The sequence below is a fragment of the Talaromyces proteolyticus genome (assembly GCF_021365285.1).
Source record: "Talaromyces proteolyticus strain PMI_201 chromosome Unknown BGW36scaffold_7, whole genome shotgun sequence".
Lineage (NCBI taxonomy): Eukaryota > Fungi > Ascomycota > Eurotiomycetes > Eurotiales > Trichocomaceae > Talaromyces > Talaromyces proteolyticus.
In genome coordinates, this window is record NW_025764283.1 from 755619 (window position 1) to 770977 (window position 15359).

The 15359-nt window shown below is 46.7% G+C and overlaps 6 protein-coding genes across 6 annotated transcripts; 3 read left to right on the forward strand and 3 right to left on the reverse strand.

The window, feature by feature from the left end:
- The first annotated feature begins 415 nt into the window (after window positions 1–415).
- On the forward strand, window positions 416–4345 carry BGW36DRAFT_380355 (putative DNA excision repair protein). Its single transcript, XM_046216324.1, has one exon. The coding sequence runs from the start codon at window positions 447–449 to the stop codon at window positions 4167–4169; it is 3723 nt and encodes a 1240-aa protein (XP_046071095.1). The 5' UTR covers window positions 416–446; the 3' UTR covers window positions 4170–4345.
- A 527-nt stretch (window positions 4346–4872) lies between these two features.
- Window positions 4873–6043, forward strand: BGW36DRAFT_380357 (uncharacterized protein). The gene is made up of 2 exons (XM_046216325.1): window positions 4873–5541; window positions 5614–6043. Exons 1-2 carry the CDS (start codon window positions 4897–4899, stop codon window positions 6031–6033), a joined length of 1065 nt encoding a protein of 354 aa, XP_046071096.1. The 5' UTR covers window positions 4873–4896; the 3' UTR covers window positions 6034–6043.
- A 521-nt stretch (window positions 6044–6564) lies between these two features.
- On the reverse strand, window positions 6565–8408 carry BGW36DRAFT_462080 (putative ribonucleotide reductase small subunit RnrA). Its single transcript, XM_046222153.1, has 4 exons — window positions 8264–8408; window positions 7943–8197; window positions 7529–7862; window positions 6565–7475 (listed from the first exon to the last, which is right to left on the reverse strand). The coding sequence occupies exons 1-4, from the start codon at window positions 8291–8293 to the stop codon at window positions 6871–6873; spliced, it is 1224 nt and encodes a 407-aa protein (XP_046071097.1). The 5' UTR covers window positions 8294–8408; the 3' UTR covers window positions 6565–6870.
- A 1249-nt stretch (window positions 8409–9657) lies between these two features.
- Window positions 9658–11305, reverse strand: BGW36DRAFT_182464 (putative mitochondrial oxaloacetate transporter). The gene is made up of 6 exons (XM_046209729.1): window positions 11002–11305; window positions 10857–10931; window positions 10680–10803; window positions 10131–10602; window positions 9932–10077; window positions 9658–9853 (listed from the first exon to the last, which is right to left on the reverse strand). The coding sequence occupies exons 1-6, from the start codon at window positions 11016–11018 to the stop codon at window positions 9761–9763; spliced, it is 927 nt and encodes a 308-aa protein (XP_046071098.1). The 5' UTR covers window positions 11019–11305; the 3' UTR covers window positions 9658–9760.
- A 271-nt stretch (window positions 11306–11576) lies between these two features.
- Window positions 11577–12862, forward strand: BGW36DRAFT_428180 (WD repeat protein; the record flags this gene model as incomplete). Its single annotated transcript, XM_046220515.1, has 3 exons — window positions 11577–11744; window positions 11806–12028; window positions 12084–12862. The coding sequence occupies 3 exons, from the start codon at window positions 11577–11579 to the stop codon at window positions 12860–12862; spliced, it is 1170 nt and encodes a 389-aa protein (XP_046071099.1).
- A 111-nt stretch (window positions 12863–12973) lies between these two features.
- On the reverse strand, window positions 12974–14668 carry BGW36DRAFT_428181 (uncharacterized protein; the record flags this gene model as incomplete). The annotated part of the gene is made up of 1 exon (XM_046220516.1): window positions 12974–14668. One exon carries the CDS (start codon window positions 14666–14668, stop codon window positions 12974–12976), a length of 1695 nt encoding a protein of 564 aa, XP_046071100.1.
- Window positions 14669–15359: the final 691 nt, after the last annotated feature.

Below are 15359 nucleotides of genomic sequence, written 5' to 3' on the forward strand. Positions count from 1 at the left end.
TAAAATCTAAAATGGTCAATTGTCTGTACGTGGATCGGTCTATTAAGATAAGATTATAATCCAAAACACCTCATATGTTTGCTTGTCTCTTAATTCCCCTCCGCTTTTGTAATCGGCTTTTGTTCTGTTGCCCAAGAAGTATTAATGCATTCAGTGACCCTATAAGATCATCTGCATGCAGTACCAGCAATTCACGTGGCCCTGCATAATTTCCCTTGAAAATGGAAACTATAGAAGACGTAAGGCATTTCCAATGAGTATAAAAGAAAGGTATTTAATGATCATCCAAGTATAAAGTGTTGATGATTTTCCCCACTTTCTCCAAATAACGTTAGTCCATCCAGCCTTGCGGGTCTCGCGTTCCCGGCGCGTCTCCCCAAACCAGGTAAATTAACTTGAAATCTGCCATTCCAACTTTACAACCCTGCATTTTATTTCAGCACACTATGCCTCTGACGTCGCAGATAATGGGGCATGGGATCACTCCTCATAATGAGGACAGAACGGAACACGATGAACGCCCCGCGAAAAAGCGCCGCTTCTTCGTCGAAGATGAAGAACAGACCCCCCAATCTCAAAAGTCCGAACAGAGCAGCTACATCGTACAAGACGCGTCTAACCAGGCACACCAACCGAAAACCCAACCATATATGGCTTTGGAATCATTTGTTGACGGGCATCATAGTACAGAAACCGTTGGACAGGCAGAAACGGAACCGCAATCAGAGCAGACGATTCGCCCACTTCCATCTCAAACTTGTCTAATAGAGACTATTGATGATACCTGGCAAGCAGATATTCGCGCTCAGTCCGAAAATCAGACAGTAGACAGTTTCGACTCTGCTCTCTTCTCCAGTGTTGTAGGAGGAGACGTTCCACTTACAACGATTACACAAATTCGACGGGCTGCGGGGGATAATATGGAAAGGGCAATCAATATGTATTTTGACGGATCCTATAAAACAATACCCGCAAACCCTCCACAAGTTCCTCCGTCGAAGCCGGACCAGCCAGACCAGATCGAACCGGGGGAGTCCTCAAATAGGGCTGAGAGCAACGCTCGAATCCTCCTGTCACCAGAAATTGCATCCACTCATGGTCTTCCGGAATGGTCGCCACCTGAAGGAGCCGAGGTGATTCTTAAACATATGCCTCGCCAAAGATACATTGGGGCGTTCGGCGTAGGCGGCTGGGCTACAAGAAGTGGACTGAATGTAATTTGTCACAACCAAAAGGTTAGAATAGAAAGGTCGAAGCTTCGAACAACAAAAATAGGACGAGGGGGAAGGCTGCTTCCGAACCAGAAAGTGGATGTTTTGACTCGGTTTGTGAATTTACGAGGTGAAGAGATCGGCCGCCTTCCCCAGGAAACCGCCGAATGGGTCTCAACACTGATTGATCAAAAGATTTGTGATTTCGAGGGTGTCTGTGTCTATGCCCCCGACCGTGTGAGAGTTAACGATACTATCTACCTTCAGTTACACTGTTACATCAAAAACGAAGCTTTCAGGCCAGACACGTTTCGAAATATGGACGATAATAGGTCAATTACTTTCTTTGAGCAGCAGGAGAGCACGGAAGAGCGCGATCTACGACTACGTCAAATTGCTTTAATCAAGGTTTTTGATGAAATTGGCCTTCTACCAACATCCACCACAGAAACGACCGCAAAGCATAAGAAAGATGGGCTGCTTCGTGCCGCAGAGATCTCTGAAGTCCATGAAAAGAAGAAAGACAAACCAAGGGAAGCTACTGAAATGGAGGATTCCTCGCCAGATGAAGAGTCTGCCGAATTGGAAGAAGATCATCTCGATACTCTCTACAAAAAAGCCCAGTCTTTTGATTTCAATACGCCTGAAGCTCAACCTGCAGAGACATTTGCCATGAACCTTCGAAAATATCAAAAACAAGCTTTGCACTGGATGCTTGCCAAGGAAAGAGATACGACATCTGGTAGGCAATCATCAATGCATCCTCTATGGGAACAGTACAAGTGGCCATTGAAAGATGTGGATGATAAAGTTCTACCGTGTGTTGAGCAACAAGATTTCTTTTACGTGAATCCTTATTCTGGGGAGCTCAGTTTGGACTTCCCCGTCCAGAAGCAACATTGCCTGGGAGGTATTTTAGCAGATGAAATGGGACTGGGGAAAACCATTGAAATGATGAGTCTAGTCCATACGAACAGAATAACCCCAGATAATTATACGGCGACTATTGAACCACAGCATATTTCCACCACGTCTAGCGGTGTCACTCCGGCTCCTTATACAACTCTTGTAGTGGCACCGACATCCCTTCTTGCGCAATGGGAAAGCGAGGCCCAAAAAGCATCTGCACCTGGAACGCTGAAAACGTTCGTTTATTATGGCACAGATAGAACGATGGACCTCAGAACAGTTTGTTCAAGACAAAACGGAGCTAATGCTCCAAATGTGATTGTAACCAGCTACGGTGTTGTCCTGTCGGAATTTCGAAATTACGCTGCCCAACCACAATATGCTCGTAACCATATGGGGCTCTTTGCTCTCGAATTCTTCAGAATCATCCTTGACGAAGCCCATTTGATTAAGAACAGACGCTCCAAGTCTGCACGAGCATGTTACGAACTCAAAACTATTCATCGATGGGTATTGACTGGTACGCCTATCGTTAATCGGCTTGAGGATCTTTTCAGTCTGGTCCGCTTTCTAAAGGTCGAGCCGTGGAGCAATTTTTCTTTCTGGAAGACCTTCATTACAGTGCCATTCGAATCGAAAGACTACATACGTGCATTGAATGTTGTGCAAACGGTCCTCGAACCTCTTGTCTTACGTCGAACTAAGACAATGAAAACACCTGAGGGTGAAGCATTGGTTCCTCTTCCTCCCCGGACCGTCAAGATTGAAGAGATTGAGCTTTCGCAGGAGGAGCGGGAGATTTATGACTTGATCTATTGCCGAGCGAAAAGAACCTTTAACGATAACATCGAAGCTGGCACTCTGCTGAAATCTTACTCTACCATATTCGCTCAAATCTTGCGGCTTCGTCAAACCTGTTGTCATCCAATTCTTACTAGAAATAAGGCAATAGTTGCTGAAGAAGAAGATGCGGCAGCAACAGCGGATTTTCTTAATGAATATCAAGATGATATGGATTTGCAGGAGTTAATTAATAAATTTACAAAAGCAACCAATTCAGTTAACGCGAATGGAGAACAAGGCTCCATGGCGCGTTTTACGACGCATGCTTTGCGACAGATTCAAAGTGATACCAGTGGGGAATGTCCCATCTGCTCGGAGGAGCCTCTGATAGAACCAGCGGTTACAGGCTGCTGGCACAGCGCCTGCAAAAAGTGCCTTGAGAATTACATTCGACATCAAACTGACAAGGGCGAGCTCCCACGGTGTTTCTCCTGTCGCGCCCCAGTTACGCGGCAGGATATCTTCGAAGTCATTCGTCATCATTCACCCAATAGTACTCCAGACGAAAACCATATTGTCAGCAGTACACCACCGATTTCCTCAGAACCTACGCCAAAGATATCGTTGCGACGCATATACCCCTTGTCGCCTTCTGCCCACACGTCTGCAAAGATACATGCGTTGATCACACACCTCTTAAAACTACCCCGAAACACGAAATCTGTGGTCTTCTCTCAATTCACATCCTTCCTAGACCTAATCGGCCCCCAGCTCAGCAAAGCCGGTATCTCCTTCCTGCGACTCGACGGCTCAATGCCCCAAAAGGCTCGAGCAGAAGTCCTCCGCCAGTTCAACCGCACAGAAATTTACGAAGAGGAAATGAACCTAGAAGACGACATCGCTAGTCTCGAGGATTCAAAGAAACCCACCAACCCACCGGCTACTCACAACATCCTTCTCATCAGCCTTCGCGCCGGTGGCGTGGGATTGAATCTAACAACAGCCAATAATGTATTCATGATGGATCCGTGGTGGAGTTTTGCGGTCGAGGCGCAAGCCATCGATCGTGTTCATCGTATGGGCCAGTTGCGAGAGGTTTCTGTGACGCGGTTCGTAGTCAAGGATTCAATTGAAGTCCGCATGCTCCGCGTCCAGGAACGCAAAATGAATATCGCGGGTTCACTTGGTCTACGCGTTGGCGGCGATGGCACGGAGGATGATCGCAGGAAGGATCGGATTGAGGAGCTGAAGCTCCTGTTTGAGTGATATGTGCTATTTGATTAGTGAAGATCTCTTTTAGATACCCACAGAGTTGACATCGAAACGTTTACTGTTGTACATAGAGCTATAGTCTGGGTTTGGATGTCTTTTTATGTACAGAAATAGTCCCGCATCCAAATTCGCTTATAATGGATTACAAATTCTAGGATATAGTATGTTAGTGGGTTCAAGATCTATTGAGTTTAACGTTCGATGCGTTCCTGGAATACCACTGTGGGCTCTGCTCCGGTTTACTATCTCGGTACATTAGATCCGATCGACCTTCTAGCCTACATGTAGTGGGGCGAACCCCCCCTTTATTTCTTTCAATATAACTAGATGATACGATTTGTTTCATTTGTAGTTTCAGAAGCACGGATCAAAATGGCTTCTGCACTCCCAGTAGCCTATTAAACTCTATAGACTATTACTTAGATCCAACGACAGAAAGTTGAAATTAATTTTCTAAGCCCAAAGAGCGAGCACTAATGGTTGAACCACCAAATTGAATATTCAAAATTATTCACAATTTCTTTAAGGTGTAGAAACGTTAGCAGATCTTTAGGTTTAGTACTAAATGGAATAATGGAATAGTTTGTATCTACCCCGCATTTGGGACTGTCCCCATAAAATGTCACGATTCAAGATTAGTTTATCGTACTAGTGACCCCGCGTCGGCACTTAAATACGCATCGTAGGTCCTCTTGTAATAATATCTGATTTCACTGTACTGATGCCTTCTAAGGTTGAACGAAACAGTCGAAGTCCAACTATGGAGAATGAAGGTTGCCTGAAGGAGCGCGGTCTCAGGGAATTACAATTATCATGCAAACGACAAGATTGCGAAACACGTCAGGATGTACACGGAGAGCTTGCGAAAACCCCTTTAAAGAATCTTCAATATTTATGGGAGTCAGCATATAGTCAGCTACGAATTCTAAATGCTGTGCTGCATACCGACGGAGACGAGTCTTCCAGTGTCCAGCAAATCTTTTGTGCCGCTGCCAACTTTAGAGAATCTACGAGCCTATCAATGTGGAACACACCACAGCTGACCCAGGATCTTCCGGCACCAATCCCAAAGCCTGGACTATTTCGAGTTGATTGCCGGTGTGGCGTCGATCATAAAATACAATCCGTGTGCTTGGAGCATTCCACCTTTTCAGTCCTATATAATTCGCACATCCTCCTTGCAACCAGTATGGATTTTTCAAGGATAACACATCTGCCGCGAACTCCATCGTTGATAGATATATTTCGACCAGCCACCAGCAAAAATCGGGTGATCCAAATATTGGGATCATTCTTTTATCAGGTCCGGCCCACGAATGCTCATTCTCTTCTAGCATTCTGTATGATAATGTACCGATTATTACGTGTAAGGCTTCATCACAATCATCATTATTATCCCCTTCTCTCTCTCGATAGCTAGTGAGCTGACTATTGTCAGTGGCGTCTCTATCCTGTACAACAAACCTATCAGGATATTCCAGGGTGGCTTTGCCCGACAGAAATCCAGAATTCAATTATTCATCCATTGTCTATTGATTTTCTCCCTTGGCCGAGATTGAGGGATTACTTGACGATTCGTTCTTGCGCAGATTTAGCAGACCAGGATATTCGACACTCCGCCCACTTGTACATACAATGTATCCGATTTCAGTGGCCAACCAACAAAGAGTTTGTGCATACAACGGTATCAGGAGAGCTATTTCTAGACCCAGAGTTCGACGCTGCGATATATCAATATGAAAACTGGATGTTATCTGAGGAATGGGCTCGCATGTTTGAACCTTTGAGAGGGCTGGTGAATGTAGAGGGAACATGTACTCATCATAATACTCCGTTTTTATTTCAAGAAGATATTTGATAATTAGAGCTGAGATAATAATGTGCTAGCCTGTTAACTAATCCGGCAGTAGGAGTTCCTTTTCGTCGGCAGTTGTCAAACGCTTATCAATTAGGCATATGATATTAGCGACGTGTGTCGTACCGACGTCTTTCCTGGTATTAGATTCCGTAACACAGGTAAAATGAAGACTTTCTACTCGGATGTTAGAACTTGTTTCTGCCCCTGCCCGTGAACAGTTCCCGCATGGCCAAGCGTCTCGCGGACTGTTGACAGGGTGGTTAGTTTTGGCGACTGCTCATAATAGTGCATAGCCATGCGACGCGCCGGAAGCACAGCTCACCAACCAAGTCAATCTCCCACGCGTGTGAACGATGCTAACTCAAACCGGTGTGTCAGGTCGCAATCACGTGTCCGCCGTGCTAGTCACAGAATGTGCTCAACACATCAATTGATGGATAATGAATGGAGCAAGTCCCACTGAGAAGAGAATGGCCGATGGCTGGGGGATTTGACATGACGTGGTAGAATTAATTAAACAGAGTAAAAGAGTGGAGGTTTCGAATATGTCTGTATATAGATGTAATATACTATCAATTGATATTCCCTACATGGTCCACGTGGTTCACATATCCAAATCCACATTGGGATTAATGCTAATTACAGTCACACAAGAACCACCGGGCATATAATAAAATGCAAGACAAAATCCTAACTAACGCCGCCGGACCCGTGTATTGAGCTCATCGAGGTATGACATAAGAAAAGCAAAGCAAATCGTTTACAAAGAAAATGAGACAACGCCATGTACAGCCCGCTGATATCCGTAAGAAAATTTCAAGAAAGAGTGCTTCAGGTCTAAAAGTCTTCATCGAAGCTAAGACCGCCAGCATTGTCTTCTTTCTTTTCGGCTTCCTTGTCTTTCTTGGTGCTGTTCATGACACCAGCCTTTTGGTAGTCACCAACACGCTTCTCGAAGAAGTTGGTCTTGCCAGCAAGGGAAATGTTCTCCATGAAGTCAAAGGGGTTGGTGGAGTTGTAGTACTTCTTGTTGCCGAGAGCAACGAGTAAACGGTCGGCAACAAACTCGATATACTGGCACATTAGCTTAGAGTTCATGCCGAGCAGGGCGCAAGGAAGCGCGTCCGTCAGAAACTCCTGCTCGATTGAAACAGCATCGATAATGATATTCTCAACCACCTGAGGGCTTGGGCGAACGTTGAGGTGAGAGAAGAGCAAGCAGGCAAAGTCAGTGTGAAGACCCTCGTCACGGGAAATTAACTCGTTGGAGAAAGTAAGACCAGGCATCAAGCCGCGCTTCTTCAGCCAGAAGATGGACGCAAATGAGCCAGAGAAGAAAATACCCTCAACAGCAGCGAATGCAACCAGTCGCTGAGCGAATGTGGATTCTCTGTCGGAGATCCAGCGAAGAGCCCAGTCAGCCTTCTTGCGAATGCAAGGAACTATATCCATCAGTTTAACCACCCCAAATAGCAGCATTCATCAATCAACTCACTGTTATCAATAGCATCAAACAGGTAGGTACGTTGCTTGGGCTCGTTGATGTAGGTGTCAATGAGCAAAGAGTATGTCTCGGAGTGAATGTTCTCCATCATGATCTGGAATCCATAGAAGCAGCGAGCTTCAGGAATCTGAACCTCGCCGCTGAAGCGCTCAACCAGGTTTTCATTCACGATGCCGTCAGACGCGGCAAAGAAAGCCAAGACGTGGGAGATAAAGTAACGCTCGTCATCATTGAGACGGTTGTTCCAGTCGTGCAAATCCTTCGAGAGATCAATTTCTTCGGCGGTCCAGAAGGAGGCTTCGGCCTTCTTGTACATCTGCCAGATCTATAACAAACACGTCAGTTTCACTGCGATTCAACGCGCAGAAACCACTTTACGCGCGACGCGTCGACATTGGCACTCACCTCGTGATACTTGATGGGGAAGAGGACGAATCGGTGAGGATTCTCCTGGAGGAGAGGCTCGTGGGCCTCGGTCTCCTTGATACCAGAAGCTACCTTGGGAGCTTCCTGCACGGCAGGCTTCTCCATGGCAGGCTTGGTCTGCTCGACAACGGACGCGTCGAGGGGAGTAGCGGTGTTCTCCTTGTCAGCCGGTGCGAAGTTTAGCTTCTTGACTGGCGAGTCGCTCATCTTGAACTGCTCGAGAGAGGTGGCAGCCTGTAATAAAATAACGGGTTAGCATCTGGACGCGTCCAGGTAGAACGACGTGATGGTACTCCGTACCTGCTTGGAGGGAGTGAGTTGGGTGGTCATTATGGATAAGAGGAGAATGCAATGAGTATAGACACGAGTGATTGAGCACAACAAGTCGCAGACAGGCAAAGGTTGAGCTGGCGGAGAGGGATGGGGGAGGGAAGAGGTTCTTGAGATGGGCGACAGCTCGCAGAAATACTTGCATGCGCGAGGCAGGCGCGAGGCACTAAGTCACGTGTCACGTGACTTGGCGTGCCTTCTTCACGTCATGTGGGGTCAGAAATATTGACTGCAGCCAATGAGACCACAAGAACCGCGTCGCGTCCAGCCTTGCTTGTCCTGCGGCCACAGACGCCTGCCCACAACAAGCGGATTTACGGAGCTGAGACTAGCAAGAAGCTGAGTCACGGTCAATCACAAGAAAGTAAGACCACCCTAGCCGAGCTCTTCCGAGTCCGGATGCCTCTGTTAGGTTTGGTTGCGCTCTCTCCTGGCGTTATCAGATTGAAACTCGGCGTTTGATAGGTCGACGCGTCGATATATTGGATTTTCATGGCAATAGGGTATCAATGGACGAAATATTAGCCGAATTGATACATAGTCAGTGTCACCCAAAACTCTCTCAATCAGCTCTACAGCATGGAAGCTACTTGGATAGAGACAAAAATGGCTGTTGCTAGGAGAAAAGAACATTGCTTGCCACCAGCTCATGGAGTCGTTGAACGGGCGTATGTGAATGAGCGTGCATGTTTGATTGCTCTGATCAATACATTAAAGCATACATACTTTTTACTCGCCAGGAGACGACAAACTAGGATCGACATTTCGAAATTAATTAGAGTTGTCAAGATGTGAATTCCTCGATCATTCCACATTTTTGTCCCAATTCCTACTACCCTCTTACTATCAAAAAAGCCTGGTAACTAGACGGCAGTACAAGGAATGTGCCGAGTCCGAAAGGGTTATATTGGATAATGAAGACTTGTGTGGCTGAAAGGCAGTGTTGGGTTGGTGGGAGAGCTGTTGAATCTCCAGTCCCTTGCCCTTGCTTGCCTGCCCGCCTGGTCACCTTGCTGTTTTGGAAAGGGGGACTCGACTGGATTGTTTTGGATTGGCCAAGTGAAGCTATCAATGAGGGGTAGGTATGCTTCTCACGGCCGTGCCATTACTGTGGATCTGGCAATCGAATTTGGCCCCTCAGACATAACGTCGCACAGGAGATTACGGCAGGCCATACGTACACTCTACAATTCAGATTAAATAGATTTTTCATTTTACATGATAAACACATACAGACATAATGATATCGATTGAGCGACATCGAATGTCTGAGCCTGGTTAGCACGGTCTTAGGGCGGACGGTGCAAAACTCTCTAACGCAAGTTTCTCTATAGATAGACACTGGTGTATTATTTACAAAAGAAATTCCCACTGGACCGTCATGTAATAGGACAAAAAAAACTCGCAAGAAATGGGATATTTACTCTTGGTATCAGAGCAGTGGGGCCTCGCTTTTTGTTTCATGCATCATAGTTTTGCTCGTAGTGAGTCCGGCAAGACGCGGTCCTCGAGCCGGCGAACAAGTTTGTTAGTTTGTTCCGCAAGACTGAGAGTCAAGATCTGCAATGGTCAGGTTAGCATTGGCATTCCTTTCTTAAAGTAGATGTTAAAAGTAGATGAGAAAGAGGTAAAACCTACCGTATGAGGTAAGATACGAGCAAGATGAGCAAAATACCCTTTATAAATAGCGAGAAGGCCCTCTGTGGAAATAGTTTTGTACAGGCAGTCCCAAACACCCTTATAAAGATTACCGGTTTGGTTGTACATGCGGGACATGATCGTGTCTATAACTTGATCAGCGAGCAGCTTCGATAAATAATCAGTGAAAGCCGCTTACCAGGCGGGTGCATGACACAGCACACAACGAAACCAGATGCTGTACTGCTGGCCAGATGCAAAGCCGGACCTTCTTCCATACCCAAGTGTTTTTTCAGGCGCCTCTTAGCCAAGAAGTACGTGGGAAGCTGAACGGAGCTTCCAAAGCCAGTCCGCACCATTGCTGCGCCCACGCCGCGGTAAAGGCCTTTGATGCCCTCGTTCCGATGAATTTGTCGCAACCCATCGTATGCGTTCTTATATTGATGTTGGGTTCCAACTGGAAGGAACGGAGAGTATGACTGCAATCGAGTTTTCACTAAGAAGAACGGGGACCCGGCTGCAGCACCTAAAATGCCGGAGCTTGCACCACTAAAGACGTTGATTCCGAGTGACTGAATGTTAGGATCGCCGTATAGGGCTTTTGTGAGACCGGTGCGGGTGGGTTCGTAGAATCCGAGACGGCAGCCATTCAGGAGAATTTGGTAAATGTACTATGACAAAGAGATTTTAGTCATCTTAAGAAAGCATCACGGTGCAAGAAATGTTATGCTGCAAGAAAGAGACATACAGCAGAGCCAATACCGCGGAACAGGCCTTTAGGACCCTCATTCTGCAAAATGACCTTGATGCCATGGAGAACACCCTTGTACTTCTTAACGGCGCTAGACTGTAGTTCTCCTTGTAATTGTAACCTTGAAGGAGTGGATCAGCGCATGCTCTATGCCGTGCATCCTGAAAAACGAACCGGATCTTCACGGTCTCGAAACTGTGGGTGACTGTAACCGCTCCGCAGGCGGCAATACCTCCGGCGATGAACGCTCTAATTTTAAGCGATAAATCAGCACTTGATCATCCATTTCCCATTTCTATCCTGAACAAAAAAAGCATACCCAGTGGTCGTAGACATGGTTGCGACAAAGGCCGAGGCCTAGTCAGCGTCGGCTGCAGACAACTTTACGTGAAATTATTGTATAGGCGACGGACTGATAGGGGAGGTTCGACGCTGCAGCACAAGAAAGTCGACGTGGGCGAGATCAGCCAAGAATCGAGCACGGAGGCGTACGAACAAAGAAAGGAAGAAAAGCAAATAGCAAACGCCAGGGTCTAAGAGATTGGGATACGTTGTTAACAACGGCTCACGAATCCGATCCCGGCAGTTCAGGCTGATCAAGACGCAGCAGTCAAATACCCGCCGTCATTCCCCGATTTGTCGAGCCAGCCAACCGGCTCGCTACCTGAGAGTTCCGCGGGCAGTCGTGGCGGGCTAACTCATTCTGCCGCCAACCGCCGCCTGCAGCCTGATTGATCTTTGTTTGTTCCTGTCGCGGTGCCTTTTCTTTACCACCGACACCTTTCAGCTTGACAGACCCAATGGAGCTGGTGGTTGGTGTCACAGCTGCTCTATAAGAGAATCTCGCATCTCAGACGACCCATTGATAGTGCTCCTCACCAACCTTTCTCAGCAATGGCGGACGTTACACAGCAAGAACTGCAGGACCAAAAAGCTACCATGCCAGCCTCCGACACACCCCAGGTTGGCACTCCTTTGGGACCGCCTCCTGTACCTCGCTCGGCGACTCCTCAACCATCCCAGAAAGTATCTGATACCATTCTCACATACCGTTCATCAAAGGTGAGCCTGCTCCTTTCAGAGGGTTACTAGCCTGCGTGCTCATACCCTGGAATCCATCTAGCGCTTCAAACTTTCCAAGCGTGACAATGCACACATTACTTCCCTCGACTTTGACGACAAAGGAGAATATGTAGTAGCGGCGTGCGAAGACGAGACAATTCAAGTTTTCGACGTCATTGAGGGCAAGAATACGAAAGTGGTTCCCAGCAAGAAATATGGAGTCCATCTAGCCCGTTTCACCCATCATTCGCGCCAGATACTCCACGCAAGCACCAAAGTAGACGGTATAGCCACTATAGCAAGTAGAGACAGAGTACTGTAGGTGCTGACTGTATATAGATTCTCTTCGTCTTCTAGATTTGCACCAAGAGAGCTATCTTCGGTATTTTACTGGGCACACGGACAAGGTGACATCGCTGTCGTTATCCCCCGGTGGCGATGCTTTTGTGTCCAGCTCAAAGGATAATACAATTTCACTTTGGGATCTCAAATCCCGAAATGTGCAGGGAAAGCTGCAATTGGCAACACCGTATCTCGTTGCTTTTGACCCGTCGGCAAGCGTCATCGCTGTTGCTTCTCAGTCAACATCTTCGGTGTTGCTGTACGACTTTCGTAATTACGACCGAGCTCCCTTTGCAACATTCGATATGGCCCCCCACGAAGAACGATACACACCGTCGACACGAGGAAGGCTGTGGTCACGCTTGGAGTTTTCCAACGATGGCAAAAGTCTCCTCGTTGGCACTGATTACCATGGACATTTCGTTCTAGACGCATTTGAGGGAAATGTGAACGCCTTTTTAGTGGGTAGAAAGGGATCTAGCGGAAGAGCAGCTCCTGTTTCCAGTTCTGGAAGGCCACTCGGCCAAGGCGACGCTTGCTTTACGCAGGATGGACGATATGTACTTGGAGGGGCTGGTGAACAGAACGAGGTCCTTGTTTGGGACACTCACCAAACTCCAGATTCAGGATCTTACCTGCAACCCATGGGCAAAATACCCTCGAAAGGTCGCAACGCTATTATCGAGCTAAATCCCAGATACAACATGCTTGCAACTGCGGATAAAGATATTTTTTTCTGGCTTCCTGATGAGGGAATCAAACCTTCTGACAAATAAATCACCTTACGATGTATTTATCGGCATCTCTACACGCTAACCTAGCTACTTTTTATGCACACCAGGGACATCTCTATCACTATACGGTAACAATACGATAACAAATACGTTTTATGGCTTTCGATTTCTTTCCTTGCCAATCAAACTTCTAGCCGTGTCACATATCCAAACCATCGGGCCCTCCAGATTATTGTCATCGCCTCGGTTCCTTTCTATCACGTTTTCGATCTGTTTGACAACGGTCTTGTTGCTCGTTATTGTGACGATATTTCTAACCCAGCCATAAAAGAAGACGCTGCGATTGATGTCACTCAAAATTTCCATGACTTGGCTAGCAACAGGTGGTAATCTGTTTTGTTGTCGAGCATCATCTATCTCCTTGCCAGCTTCCACGGGTTTTATGGGAAGTGCCCACTCTCTTGGAACGGCATGATCTGAAAGTTTTTGGAACTGGTCAACAAGTTCCTCTCTACTAAGTCCTTGAAATTCGCCTTCACCCAGGAAAATAGTAGCTCTCTTCTTCTCAGTGTCGGTGCCAACGCTATCAACAATCTCTCTCATTCTATTCACTGCTTCCTTTGTGCAGACAATATGATGACCGGCCATTGCAGGCCATAGCTCTGCCGTGAGTAGAGATATTTCCTCTTCCACCTCGATCTGCCTTCGAATGACGTCGTGGTGACTGGGAGATGGTTCGATTTGTTGTATATGAGAAAGGTCCGACACCACAGCGAGGAGAATAGTGCAGTCAACATTAACAACAGAGGTGAATTTCTCAAATGGGTTTGGGAGCAAAGTTGAGAGTGGCAGATCATCCTCAGATATTGAATTTGGATCACGGTCACCTAACGCCTCGTCGCTGAGGATGTCGGGTATGTTCGTACCAAATTCCACTGTCACGCCATAGCTTCGCACTATCCCCAGGACATGGTCGATTTCAGGGACCTTACCTTCTTCAAGCCTCGAGAGGATGATACGCACACGTGGATTCTTGTATCTCACACGACAAGCCTGTGCTGCCTTGACTATATCACTAGCCACCTTAATTAATTCAATCTGATCATCATCGTCATCTTCTTCAGAGTCATTATTTCGTAGAACAGTTCGTTGCTGTGAATCGTAAGAACCATCCCCCTCCTCCTCATCACTATCCATCCCCCACCCTTTCTCAGCCATTTCCATAACAAGCCGATTTTCCGTAATTGTCGAGATCTTCACCCATTCCTCTCCATCTTGATGCACGACGTCCACAAACACACTCTTCTTTTTATCCTCATTGACGAGCTTCCGTTTCGTCATCTTCCCATCAACGTCCACTGCCTCCTTCTCTCTCTCATGCATTGGCCTCTTATCCCTTTCCCAGTAAAACCGCTTTGAGAATCCTACCACGCCTCTGCAATGCTGTTTCGCAATCGTCCACAGCGTGTAGTAAAACGGCAGATTCGACGAGCGAAGTGCATGGAAAATCCGGCTTTCTTCCATACTTAATTCCACATATTCGTCCCCTTCCTCCTCTCCCTTCTCTCCAACACACGCGCGTTTCCTTGCTTGTATAGTGTTGGCTTCAGCAGCTAGTTTTTCTAGTTTTCTCAGCTCTGAGGAGACATTTGTCCTCAGTGTCCGCGTTTCGGAGAGATGTCGCTGTTGCTGATGTTTGCGGAACCGCGAGGCGATTGCGGATTGGAAGACGTCGAGTTCGGCGAGTAATAGGCGACATTGGTGGATAAGTTTGGATGAGAGGATGCACGGGTCTCCTCTAACGCCGCCTGCCGCGTCACTGGAGATGTCAGTGATCGTGTCTTTCATGTTGGTGGTTTCTCGTCTGAATTGGTGTTCGTGGAAGAGATGACGAGGTATGAGTTTTGGTTTGTTGTTATACTTGTATGTCTCGTTTCTGTGGTGTCATTGTCGGAGGGTTGTTTTTTGTCGGAGGGTTGTTTTTGTTGTCGATTTTCCATTTGATATCTGGTGTATTGGCTCGATCATTTGCACATAATGTTCTTGCTCTGGCTTATGCGCATACAGACAGGTAGTTACGTCGCGTGACAATGCCGTCAGTGGGTAGAAAGCCCTGTAGCAGTCAATGGTTTTGCGAATGACTTGATTCAGCTAGTTTGCTTTCAATCTCTCTTTTCCAGGCCCCGCAAGTGGGAGTTTGCCGAAGAATAAGAAAAGATGTGTGTGTGGTAGTTTGAAGATTATTTAGAACACTCCGAGATTAATTGAGAACTCACTGTGCCGTGGCGGGGCTGCAGTGGCGGAACCAATTACATATTACATGCACGATCACTCAATATTAAAAAATAGACATGTAAATTATAATATTGAATATTCCACACCCAAAAGTTCCTCATTAGACTGAATAGAATATTCATCCTTATACTAATGCTGCAATTCATCAAGATGAAAAATTCAGTAGAGTCAAATCAAACCACGGGTGTAACTTGAAAACAGAAAGAGAGAAGTCTCAAGTGATTGAGGACGACCAGGAAGATGG